At 48.4% G+C, this 13,045-nt stretch overlaps 1 protein-coding gene and 1 non-coding gene across 5 annotated transcripts in view; both read left to right on the forward strand.

Moving 5' to 3' along the window:
- Positions 1-5,674, forward strand: part of PIK3C2B (phosphatidylinositol-4-phosphate 3-kinase catalytic subunit type 2 beta) — a 65,911-nt gene extending 60,237 nt beyond the window's left edge. For all 4 annotated transcript variants that reach the window (XM_086693895.1, XM_086693893.1, XM_086693892.1 and 1 more), the window contains 4 exons: positions 13-94; positions 521-627; positions 2,248-2,376; positions 3,593-5,674. In XM_086693895.1, the coding sequence (XP_086550021.1) occupies positions 13-94; positions 521-627; positions 2,248-2,376; positions 3,593-3,781 (507 nt within the window). In that variant the 3' untranslated portion in view covers positions 3,782-5,674. The remainder of the gene's footprint in view (positions 1-12; positions 95-520; positions 628-2,247; positions 2,377-3,592) is intronic.
- Positions 5,675-8,396: 2,722 nt separating this feature from the next.
- On the forward strand, positions 8,397-8,469 carry TRNAN-GUU (transfer RNA asparagine (anticodon GUU)). The gene has a single exon. It is a non-coding gene; the product is annotated as a tRNA-Asn (tRNA).
- Positions 8,470-13,045: the final 4,576 nt, after the last annotated feature.

The raw sequence follows: 13,045 nt of genomic DNA on the forward strand, positions 1-13,045 counted from the left end.
ATATCATTTCAGTGTGATTTGGTATACACTTTTTTCCACCCCCTGCCCCGAGATGACAAGGCTACGGGCACCAGCCCAGCTCCTAAGTCCTCAGGTACGCTGCCTTCTCTGTGACGCTCCTGCCAACCTCTCTGAACCATTCCCAAAGGTCATCTCTCCTGCCCCCCCTCCCTCCCCAGTTCTCTTCCCTTGACCTGCCTCTGTCTCTTCGCCTACTGGCTGGAGAATCTGGTTTCCCCCTCAGGCTGTGGGGCCCCCGGCTCCTCGTGCAGGTTTCCCAGCGACTGGATATCTGCCTGCTCATTACACCACACAAACTGGATAGAACATCTCAACCCGATTCTGAATCATGTTCACAGACATCACTTGACAGTTCCCCCATCTGATATCAAGAACCTGACAGGGAGATCCTGGGGGATGGGTGGGGGGGAAGGGGTAGAGGACAACGGAAACAACTGCCTGGCACCAGCTGGGGACGAGACTTCCTTTGTGACCTTTCTTGGTTTCTTTGTCCCTCCAGACGGCTCATGGGCCCGGCCCGTTGGGAAGGTGGGAGGGGAGGTGAAGTTGTCCATCTCCTACAAAAACAATAAACTCTTCATCATGGTGATGCATATTCGGGGTTTGGTAAGTACACACACACAGGCTTCACGTGGTTCTGTATCTTTCTTCCGGTAGTTTTCTGACTGGTCAGAAGTTTTCTCCCTTCCTCTCATGAGAGTAACCACAGAAGTTACTGAGTACCCCCAGTGGCCCTGCTACCAGGCCAGGCCTGAGATATGACTAAGCAGGCAAGCACCGCCAGACACAGGTTCTTCCTACCTGCGGTCTTTGGCAAGTTGTCTAAGTGTCCCGACCCTCATTGAAATGAAGATGTTAGTATCTACCTCGTAGAGTTATGGAGGGTTTCAATGAAATAGCACATACAGAGCACTTAACAGAATGCCTGGTATTACTGTTGTGGCAATTATGATGATTATTATGAGGAAGAGGCCCAAAGGGTTTATTACCTCGTTGTAGAGATAAGGCACCCACATGATGTCCTTCGAGCATAAGGCAGTATATAATCACAAAATTGTTGGTAGGAAGGGGAAGGGAACTTGCATTCAATACCTGCCATGTGCTGGACTTTTGTGGGTTGGGGCATTGGTGTGTGGCAGGGGCGTGAACTTTGGAATCAGAGCAACCTGGGTTTCACTCGGACAACTTCATTCATTCATTCATCATTCATTCATTCATTCATTCAATAAATGTTCATCAGGTGCCTCCTCTGTGCCGGGCACGGATTTATTAGCTCTAGATCTAAGGGTAAACAAAACACAATCCCTGCCTTCAAGGAGCTTACGTTCTAGTAGGAAGAGACGGACAGACAAACAGATGAGTGAAATACATGGCAGGTCAGATAGTGGTAAGTGCTCTGGAGAGGAATAAAGCAGAGAACAAATACTGGGGTGGAGTGAAGTAGTGACAATTTTATAAAGAGTGGTCAGGGAAGCCTTCATTGATGTCAAGGTGTTCAGGCAAAGACGGAACAAGGTGAGGACCGTTCCAGGTAGAGGGAGCAGTTAAATCCCAAAGCCCTGAGTCAGGAACCTGCCTGGGGTGTGCTGGGAACTGCAAGGGGTCATTGTGGCTGAAGGCTGCAGAGCAAAGGGGAGAATGAATAGTAGATGTTGGGGTTGGAAAGGGCACAGCACTCCAGAACCTGAGTCCCACAGTCAGGACTGTGGCTTTTACCCAGAATGAAATGGAAACCGTTGGAGGGTTTTGAGCAGAGGCATGACAAGATCTAATTAAAAAGGATCAGGCTGGATGAATCACTAATTGGCTGGCCTTCAGCAAGCAACTTAATATCTCTCTGACTCATTTTGCACCTCTTGGGGGTTACTTGGATCAAATGACAAAATAGACAAAGACATTGGGCAAGGCAGGAAGATATCTGGGGACACGATGGCTCAGTCGAAACAGACCAAGTTATGGCATGCCCCGAGCATTTGTATGAAAAGTGTAGACTGGGTGTAATGGGCAATCGGATTGATGTTTTGGTAGGACACGTAACATTGTCATGGTAGATATTTCTATCAGAAGGGAGTGAGCTGGAAAGCAGACAAATTATGGTGCCTTGTAAGAAGCCAGGTGTGAGGGAGAAGGGTCTGGATCAGGTTGTGATCACAGGAATGGTGATAGGGACACAGACGTATGAATCTTCTTTTTGTAACATTTGTAAAATTTGCACTCCCTTTGTAGCAACTGCTGCAGGATGGAAATGACCCAGACCCCTACGTGAAGATTTACCTCCTTCCTGACCCTCAGAAAACCACTAAGAAGAAAACCAAAGTGGCCCGGAAAACCTGCAACCCCACCTACAATGAGATGGTGTGTGGAGGAGGGGCTGGGGTGGGTTGGCAAACTGTACCTGTTTGTGTAAATAAAGTTGTATTGGAATGTGGCCCCACCTATCACGGAAGTGTCGTCTGTGGCTGCTTTCTTGCTGCAACGGCAGGATTGCGTGCTTGTGACATAGACCAGACTGTTTGTACTCCTGTCTGGCTCCTCACATAAACAAGTTTGCTGACCCTTCGGTCAGGGAGTCCACAGCTGGGGTATGGCCTTGGCCCTGTCCCGTGGGGAGGAGGAGCCTCCTGGTCCTTTGCTGATAATGAGCCGTGGCCCCAATAAAAAGCCCTCACCTGTGGGGTGCCTGGGTGACTCCCTTGGTTGAGTATCCAGCTCTTGGTTTTGGCTCAGATCATGATCCCAGGATTGTAGGATAGAGCACTGCATTGGGCTCTTCACTTGAGCATGGGGCCTGCTTGAGGTATTCTCTCTCTTTCTCTCTCTCTCCCTCTCTCCCTCCCCCTCCTTCCCTCTCCTTCCCCCTCCCGCTCCCTCCCTCCCTCCCTCTCCTGCCCTCCCCCTCCCTCCCTCCCTCTCCTGCCCTCTCCCTCCCCCTCCCTCTACCCCTCTCTCCTGCTCATGCTCTCTCTGTCTAAAATGAAGAAACGGGGGAAAAAAGGAAACTTGTTTTTAAAGTTTATTTTGAGAGAGACAAAGCGCCAGTGAGGGAGCGGCAGAGAGAGAGAGGGGACAGAGGATCTGAAGCCGGCTCTGTGCTGCCAGCAGCGAGCCCAATGCAGGCTCGAACTCACAAACCATGAGATCATGACCTGAGCTGAAGTCAGACGCTCAACCAACTGAGCCACGCAAGTGCCCCAAGGAAAAAAGGAAACTTAAAAAAAAAAAAAAAAAAAAAAGTCCTCACCTTCCTCAACTCTAAGCCAAGAACAAAGTTCTTTATTTATTTACTTATTTATTCATTTGCTTTTAGATATTTAAGTAATCTCTGCACCCAACGTGGGGCTTGAACTTACAACCCCGAGATCAAGAGTCTCTTGCTCTTCCGACTGAGCCAGCCAGGTTGCCCCAGAGAGCAGAGTTCTGTAAAGCTCTTCTTGGGTTCCAAGTACCTTCTCTAATCCCGTGGACTCGGGCTGGGGAGAGAAGTCGTCTTAGCCCCCGCCAGATCGAACCTCCACAGACTTAAGCATCTCCCTCTTCTGTGTCCCCCCATCTTCCCCATCTCTGTTCGCAGCTGGTGTATGACGGGATCCCCAAGGGAGACCTACAGCAGCGGGAGCTGCAGCTGAGTGTGCTGAGCGAGCAAGGATTCTGGGAGAACGTTCTCCTCGGGGAGGTGCACATCCGCCTTCGAGAGCTGGACCTGGCCCAGGAGAAGACTGGCTGGTTCGCACTGGGATCTCGAAGTCATGAGACCTTGTGAGCCCAGCAGAGCCCGCCCCATCCCCCCCACCAACCCCCGCCCAGGACCCCAGGCGGCTGGGGGTGCCGGGGGAGACGACTCTCCTCTGCTCCATGTGCCCTTTCCTTGTGAAGGGGCAGAGCCCTTGGCGGGCCTCCCCTCTGTCCGGGTGGCTCAGGCCCCTGTGACGGGAGGCGGGCAGAGTAAGATGCTGTCTGCTGTCCCCTCATCTGCCTGGCGGCATTTGGGTTGGCTGTGCTGAGCGGCTGTGAGGCTGCCGCGAAGTTTTAAGGTTACCTTGTGTCAAGGGAGCAACGCCTGGTTGGGGGTGAGTGGGGCGGGCTGAATGAAGTAGCGTTTTGAGGGAGGGTGGGTGGATATCTTTATTTTTATTTTTAAAAAATGAAATAGTAATGTTGTCCTGACTGGACAGGAAGCCTCGTGAGAAGGGACTTGCATATGCCTCGGAAGGCAAAAGAGGAAGACGTCGGACTTTTTGTACGATTAAGGTTCTTATTGGACTTTCCCCTAGGGTTTTGTTTGTTCGCTTGTTTGTTTCTCATCAGTGTTTTTCTATCCATAGGAATTATTTGGGGAGGGGCCCAGTGGGTCCTGGGTGAGAGCCCTCCCTCTCTAAGGGCAGGCCGGGGAGGGGTGGGGAGGGTCTGGTGTGCTGGACTGAGGCCTGCTGTGGGCCTTTCTGATTGTGCCTCCAAAGGAGAGTGGTGTGATACCTACGGGTGTAAGGGAGGGCCTTCCGAACGGGGCCCTGCCGAGGACCTGTGTTCAGGGACCTGGCCTCTTTCAGGGGGAGTTTTTCCTTCCGTCTTCCCCAACTTTGCCAGGACGTGCCCCGAATACGGTCTTCTACCCCTCCATTCTCACGACCCCTCTGGGGACCATCTGGTCCCTGAGGGTATGCTGGGGGGTGCTTCTCCACACGTCTCTCTCCCTTCCTTTTTCCCTGGTGGGATAAAGTGCTGCATCAGCCCTCAGATTTGGTCCCCCCACCCCACCCCGCCCAAGGACATCCTGGCCCTGGGAAGGAGATGCTAGGCCGCAGATGCCAGTGTGGCCCCATCACCTGCCACACCCCCCCTTTTTTTGTGTGCTGCTTTTCCCAAACTCCACTTCTGTCACATTTTTTTTTAAATAAGAATTTCCCTCATTTTTTGGGGCCATAAACTCATTTAGTCTGGAGCCAAAGGGATGCCCTAAGCAGAGGAAAAGGGACGTGGGGTGGGGGACTCCAGTGATGTTCTTTGGTGGCGAGAAGGCTGGATCGGAGGGCGGGTGTTTGATCCCCGGGAGCTGAGCTAGGAGCGAGAGACTGGGTCTCTTGTCTCTTACACTTTTGATTCCCTACCTGGTGGATTTCGGATTCACTCTTGTGCTTTACTCCAAAGGGTTGTATCCTTTGGGGAAAAAAAAAAAAAAAAAAAGGGAGAGACTTTGAATTTGATATATTTAAACCGGAATTGGCTGGATGTACCCCAGGGTTGGGGCATGGAGGGAATCGAGGAGACTCTGAACTATCCCTCCCCAGCTTCCTTCTCAGCTCCAAGGATCAGAAATTCCCCCGTTTGCTGACTCATTCCATAACCAGAGAAAAGAAGCTCCGTTCACTGAAGCCACAGGGTAGCAAGGAAATGTAAACTTTTCTTTTAGGTTAAAAATGTCAAGGATAAGGTGGCCACTGTGGGGGAGGGGCTGGGGGAAGTGGGGAACAGGGGCAGAACTCCTCCAGGTGAATGGACCATAGATGCGTTACTGGCTTTTGGCCTGTAGCTCATTTTATTTTGACCCTCTCTGCCCCTGATTGAAAGAGGTCTGTGTACTGTATCCACTTCCCTTGTATCTGCTACTTTCTCTGAAACTGTATTTTCTAATAAATGACACTTGAGAAAAACAAAACCATCCTTTTCAAAATTGGTCGATGCTCACATGAAGACACCTGGTGTACAAGGTGAAAATAATAACAGTAGTGGTCTTACGATTAAAAGATAAGCATTGGTGCACTGCCCTGGGCATTCGACACTTGTCAGTGAAATCTTAGCCTCAGAACAGCTTGATCAGGTGAGTAGTAGAATCCCCATTTTATAGGTGAAGAAGTGGAAGCTCAGAGAGATTAAGTAATCTGTCTTAAACTCACAGCCAATCAGCCTTGGATCTCGAATTGGAATATAGGATTGGCTCCAAACCTTGTGCAAACTCCTAGGTAATGTTTAATACAGCCCTTTAAGTGGGCGTAACATTTGTTCGTTTTCAGCGTGTTTTACTGTAAACGATGTCCTTTTTCGTTACGCTACTGTGAAAAGTAGATCTGGTTCGTTCATCAATTCTATCAACAAACATGTACCGTGCTTTCCAGTGCTACAAAGTGACATGCCTCCATCTACAAAGAATACAGCTCCTGGGGTTGTGCGTTGGGCCCTGTGCCACGTACCGGGCTGAGGGTTACAAAGACAAATTCAAACACTCTCTGCATTTAAGAAGTTGACCACCTAGGGGCACCTGGGTGGCTCAGTCGGTTGAGCGTCTGACTCTTGATTTGAGCTCAGGTCATGATCTCGAGATTCATGGGATCGAGCCCCACATCAGGCTCCCAGCTGACAGCACGGAGCCTGCTTGGGCTTCTCTGTCCTCCTCTCTCTCTGCCCCCCCACTCCAATACATAAATAAACTTTACAAAGTTTACTGCTGGCACACCTGGGTGGCTCAGTCTGTTAAGCATCCGACTTTGGCTCAGGTCATGATCTCGCGGTTTGTTGAGTCCGACCCCCATGTCGGGCTCTGTGCTAACAGCTCAGAGCCTAGAGCCTGCCTCGGATTGTGTATCTCCCTCTCTGCCCCTCCCATGCTCATGCTCTGTCTCTCTCTCTCTCTCTCTCAATAATAAATAAACATTAACAAAATGTTTTAAAAAGTTTACTGCCTAATGATATTTAACCAGCCCCATTTTCTGAAAGAGGAAACGGAGCCTCTGAGATGCCTTACAACTGTTAAGTCATTAGAGCAGAGCCATAGCTCAGAACCCACCAAATGCAAGAAGGAGGTGGTGTGAACCTTGTACCAGCATTTCACCCAAAAGTTTTCAAAACTCTCCAGTGGGGTGTCATATTTCACACCAGGAAATTTTGTGAGGCTTCCCAGGGACTTTCAGTAGTAAACAGGGGGAAGTGTTACCCATCTGCGGTGTTTCTAAGTGGTTTTGAGATGTCACTGCCGTTCTGGATAAATCCCAGGGGACCTTTTAAAAGTTAAACTTGAATCTGGCAAGAGTCTTGGCCAAATGGGGCAGAAATCTGAACCACCCTGAGGGCGTGGGGGTGAGAGCTGGGAGTACAGTAAGAGGGCTTGCTCAGGGAGAAGAGAAACAAGAGAAGCCCAGGAGGCTGGGTTCTCTGAGTTCAGAGAGAGGCGGCAGAAATGAAGTAACCTGACTGGCTGGGATTGTGGGGGCAAAGATTAGATTGGACTTGAAAGGTCAAAAACGAGGCAGCATTTTTTTTTTTTAACATTCATTTTTGAAAGGCAGAGACGGAGCACGACTGGGGGAGGGGCAGAGAGAGAGGGACACACAGAAACAGAAGCAGGCTTCAGGCTCTGAGGCATCAATCAGCACAGAGCCTGATGCGGGGCTCAAACTCACAGACCGCGAGATCATGACCTGAGCCAAAGTCGGCCACTTAACCAACTGAGCCACCCAGGCGCCCCTAAAAACTGAGGCAGCATTTTTAAGTCGGGAGGGAATTTTGGTGATGGGACGTCTGTGCAACAAACAGACTGAGGTGTCTGTTCAACAAACCACGCTCATGGCCTTCTCTGGGTCAGGCAGGGCAACCAGGCAGTGTGGCAACTAAAATGACTAAGATGTAGATCCAGCTAGGGAGGCAGACCCCGGAACAAAAAGCGACAGTGCAGCGGCTCAGGGCCAGACGAGGGCAGGAAAAGGGAGGGAGCAGGCAGGCAGAGAGGGCCTCACAGGGAGAAACTGAGCGTTAAAGTCCGATCAGAACTCCGGATTTTATTCTTGGTGTGATGGGGCTGCCATCACACTAAGCTTTTGAGGAAGGGACTGCAGTGCTCCAATTTACATTTTAAAAAGGTCATTCTGGCTGCTGTTTGAAGCAGGACTGGATGACTAGATGCAGCAGAGAAGGTCCCTGCAGAGAAGGTCTCTGCGGGAGTCTAGGAGGGAGGTGATAGTGTGGGGATGGTGAGAAGAGTCAATTTCGGATAGAGAGTTGGTGAATTTCAAAGTAGTGCTGACAGGATTTGCTGATGGATTAGATGTGGAGTTGAGAGGAAGTGAGGGTGACTCCTGAATTTAGGGCCTTGGCAGCTGGGTGAGGAGGACTGGGGGCAATACAGATCATGGGGAAGATGGGCCTGGGGGAGCTAAATTAAGAGTTTTATTTTGGGGGAGCGCCTGGGTGGCTCAGTCAGGTAAGTGTCTGACTCTTGGTTTCAGCTCCGGGCATAATCTCATGGTTCCTAAGATCAAGGCCCGAGACATGCTCTGCACTGTGAGTGCAGAGCCTGCTTGGGATTCTCTCTCCCTCTCTCTCTGCCCTTCCCTACCCCCTCAAAATAAATGAACATTTAAAAAAAAAAAAAGACTTTTGTTTTGGGTGCGTGGCTGGCTCAGTCGGTAGAGCATGTGACTGTTGATCTCAGGGTCATGAGTTCGAGCCCCATGTTGGGCATGGAGCCTACTTAATAAATAAACTTATTTTTTTTTAAATAGTTTTGTTTTGATCATGATAAAGTTGAGATGTGTGGACATCCACGTGGTGAGGCAGGAGAGTGGAATCTGAAGCTCATGGGTGAGGTCAGTCTAGAGTTAGGTAAGGATGTCATCAGCATAGGTTGAGATCACCTAGATTAGAGAGGCTAGAAAAAAAAGATATGGGTGGACTGAGCTCTGATACAGGCCAACATTCAGAGGAGCCACTGGAACTGTAGGGAAACCAGGGGAGTGGCGTCATGGGGGCACAAAGAAAAGTTCCATCGGTACCCCAGGGCTGCTGTAACAATGCGCCACCGACTGGTGGCTCAAACAACAAATGAATTTGCTCACAGGTCTAGAGGCTAGAAGGCCAAGATCCAGGGGTTGGCAGAGTTGGTGCCTTCTGCGGGTTGAGAGGGAGAATTTATTCCATGCCTCTTCTCGCTTCTCATGGATTGCCGGAAGTCGTTCACATTCCTTGACTTGTTGGGGCATCACCCCAATCTCTGCCTTCGTGTTCACATGGGGTTCACAAGTACATGTGTTTCATGCATGTGTGTCTGTGTCCAAAATTAGCCTTTGTATAAGGACACAATCAGATTAGATTAGACCCACCCAATGACCTCACCTTAACTTGTGAAGGCCCTATTTCCAAACAAGGTCTCATTCACAAGTACTGCGGGATGAGGACCTTCAATATCTTTTAGGGGGACACAGTTCAACCCACAGTAGTCAGAGGCTTGGACTTGGCAAATGGTCCTGGCAACCTTGATAAAGGCTGTTTGAGTGGTGGGGACAAAGGCCACATTGGAGGAGGTGGAAGAGAGAAGAGGTCATCACAAAGTAGAGACCATGACCGTAGGTGACGCTCGAGAAACTTTGCTGTAGTGCTGCAGAAACTTGGAGGGCATGAATCTGAGAGAGTTTTGTTTATTTTTAAGATGGGTGATATTAACTGCATGTGAGTGTTCTAGAAGCTTGAGAGAGACAATTATAGGTTACAAGAAAGAGGGGCTAAGGAAGGCTGGAATTCCTTCCGTAGACACAAAGGGACAGGATCCAGGAGACTTCTTTTCTTTTTCTTTTTTTTTCTTTTTGAGATAGAGGGAATCTTTTTTTTTTTTTAATTATTTTTTAGAGTTTTTTTTTTTTTTTAATTTTTTTTTTCAACGTTTATTTATTTTTGGGATAGAGAGAGACAGAACATGAACGGGGGAGGGGCAGAGAGAGAGGGAGACACAGAATGGGAAACAGGCTCCAGGCTCTGAGCCATCAGCCCAGAGCCTGATGCGGGGCTCGAACTCACGGACCGCGAGATCGTGACCTGGCTGAAGTCGGACGCTTAACCGACTGCACCACCCAGGCGCCCCTAGAGTTTATTTTTGATGGAGAGAGAGAGAGGTCAGGGGAGGGCAGAGAGAGAGGGAGACACAGAATCCGAAGCAGGCTCGAGGCTCTGAGCTGTCAGCACAGAGCCCGACGCGGGGCTCGAACTCATGGAGTGTGAGATCATGACCTGAGCCGAAGTTGGACACTTAACCAACTGAGCCACCCAGGCGCCCCCAGGAGGCTTCTTTTCTTGTTATGGGATTGAAGGCGGAGTATGTGGGTCCAAATGCTGGAAGATGGGTGGATTTAGTGGTGGAAAAATGAGGTTGTTTATGTCCAATTGTGTCTGGTTTCTCAATGAAGTATGAGGTGTGACTGTAAGCTGAGGATGTGTATTTAAGGGAATGCTGGAAATTGGAAGAAACTGTGAAACAGTCTCAGAGTGTGGGAGAAACAAAGCTGGAACTATGAACTGTCGTAGGAATGCCCGGCACTGATGAAATTTGTGGTCACAAATACGAAGCAAGTCAGTCGGCACTGCTGAGTGCTTTTCCTTGGCCATGATTAGCTGAGTGCGTAGACTAAGAACAAGTGGGTAGTTGAGTTCAACTAGGGTTGGGATTTGGCCAGCGAAGAGCAAGAGAATGAAGCGTCTTTGCAGTGGGTTAGTTTTTGATACTGGAACGTGGAATTCACGCTGGGTAAGGAGGGAAGTGAAGGAGGGCGAGAAATCACAACAAAAGTGGAAACGGCAGTGGTGTGGAGGTTTCCAGGGGGTGATAAGTCGCTGACTAGGGATACGGGGCAGTGAGTTGGAAAGATGGCAGGTGGTGACCATGTGAAGTGTGGGATACTTAGAAGTGAGATTTTGGAGGTGGTGCTGGCAGACAAATGAAGTCAAAAGCTGTATACCCTCTGCCTCAGGCCCGCAAAATCTTTTAAAATAAACATGATCAACTGAGGTTTAAACCTTACCTTCTGCCAAAGTGCCAGTCAGCTTGCCAGTCCAAGGACTTCTTGTCCTCACCAGCACGCCTACAGCTATGGCAACACTTTGTTATCTCGGTGTCCAGAGCTACCCTCCCTCCACCCTCTGGTTGATAGCAGGCTCGAGGAAGCTGGTTTACACTTTATTTTCCTGTTGGGACTGACAGGGCTAAGTCACAAATTCTTACAGGTTTTGATACTTTATGACTGTGTTTTTTTTCCCCTTTAGAACAACTTCCAAGGTAAGGAGAATCAAATTATATATTCAAGGATGAGATGGGGAAGGGGAGGCTCATTCAAGAAAGCTTTAAGGGGCACCTGGGTGGCTCAGTCGGTCAAGCCTCAGACTTTGGCTCAGGTCATGATCTCATGGTTTGTGGGTTCGAGTCCCGCATCTCACTCTGCGCTGATAGTGCAGAATCTGCTGGGATTCTCTCTCTCCCTCTCTCTCTGCCCCTCCCCCACTTGTGCTTTCTGTCTCTCTCTCTCAAAATAAATAAATAAACTTAGAAAAACTTAGTGAAAAAGGGATGCCTGGGTGGCTCGGTGAGTGAAACGTCCGACTTCGGCTCAAGTCATGATCTCACCACTTGTGAGTTCGAGCCCCGCGTTGGGCTCTGTGCTGACAGCTCAGAGCCTGGAGCCTGCTTGGGATTCTGTGTCTCCCTCTCTTTCTAACCCTCCCCCACTTCCACTCTGTCTCTCTTGCTCTCAAAAAATAAACAAACACTAAAAAAATAGAAAAAAGAAAAAGCTTTAAGAAAACTTTTGGGGGGACATGCGGTGTTAGCCACAAAGTCGACAGTGGAAAACAAAAGGCTTAGCCATAAGGAAGATGCTGTTATTTTAAAAGTTTTTTAAGTTCATTTATTTATTTTGAGAAAAAGAGAGAGAGAGAGGGAAAACACCAGCGGGGGAAAGACAGAGAAGGAGAGAGGGAGAGAGAGAATCCCAAGCAGGCTCTATGCTGTCAGCACAGACCCCGATGTGGGGCTCGAACCTCCAAATTGTGAGATCATGACCCAAGCCAAAGTCAAGAGTCAGACTTTCTTTTTTTTATTAATTAATTAAAAAAAATTTACATCCAAGGTCATTAGCATATGGTGCAACAATGATTTCAGCAGTAGATTCCAGTGATTCATCCCCTACGTATAACACCCAGTGCTCATCCCAACAAGTGTCCTCCTTCATGCCCCTTGCCCGTTTAGCCCCTCCCCTCACCCACAACCCCTCCAGCAGCCCTCAGTTTGTTCTCCATATTCAAGGATCTCTTATGTTTTGTCCCCTCCCTGTTTTTGTATTATTTTCGCTTCCCTTCCCTTAGGGTCATCTGTTTTGTGTCTTAAATTCCTCATATGAGTGAAGTCACATGATACTGGTCTTTCTCTGACTCAACAGTCCGATGTTTAACTGACTGAGCCACCCAGGCACCCCTGATGCTGTGGTTTTAGAGTATTAATACTTTTCCATTCATGCAGCAAACATTATTGGTCACCTATGATGTGCCAGCCAACATCTAGGTCAGTCATTCCCTAACTTTTTGGGCTCAGGATCCCTTTTACGCTCTTAAAAATTATTGAAGACCCCCAGGAACTTTTGTTTATGTGTGTTATATAGTTATCAATAGTTAACGTTCAAGAAGTCAGAACTGAGGAATTTTTAAATATTCATTAAAAATAATAAACCCACTACATGTCAACGTAACACTTTTAATGAAAAATTATTTTTCAAAACAAAATGTAGCAAGAAGAGGGATATTGTTTTACTTTTTTTTCCCCAAATGTTGTTAATATCTGGCTTGATAGAAGAGAACTCGAATCTCCTATCTGTTGTTGCATTCCACGGGTTGCCAGATCACTTATCATGTATTTTCTAGAAGATACATGTCCAACATACACTCGTGAAAAAAATGAGAGTTAAAAAGGAAAATAACAGCTGCATATTATTATGAACATTATTTTGGCCTTGAGGGCCCCCTGAAAGGGTCTGAAAATGGCATCCCCGTGGGTGCCCAGATCATATTTTGGGAACCACTGGGCTAGGTATTGGGAAATCGCCCTCAAGGAGCTGAAACCAGCAGGAAAGAACATTCATAGGTGTATGTAGTGTAGCATGTTTGTTTGTTTTTTTTTTAATTTTTTTTTTCAACGTTTATTTATTTTTGGGACAGAGAGAGACAGAGCATGAATGGGGGAGGGGCAGAGAGAGAAGGAGACACAGAATCGGAAACAGGCTCC

Source organism: Puma concolor, chromosome E4 (assembly GCF_028749965.1).
Source record: "Puma concolor isolate L17-30 chromosome E4, mPumCon1.1.hap2, whole genome shotgun sequence".
Lineage (NCBI taxonomy): Eukaryota > Metazoa > Chordata > Mammalia > Carnivora > Felidae > Puma > Puma concolor.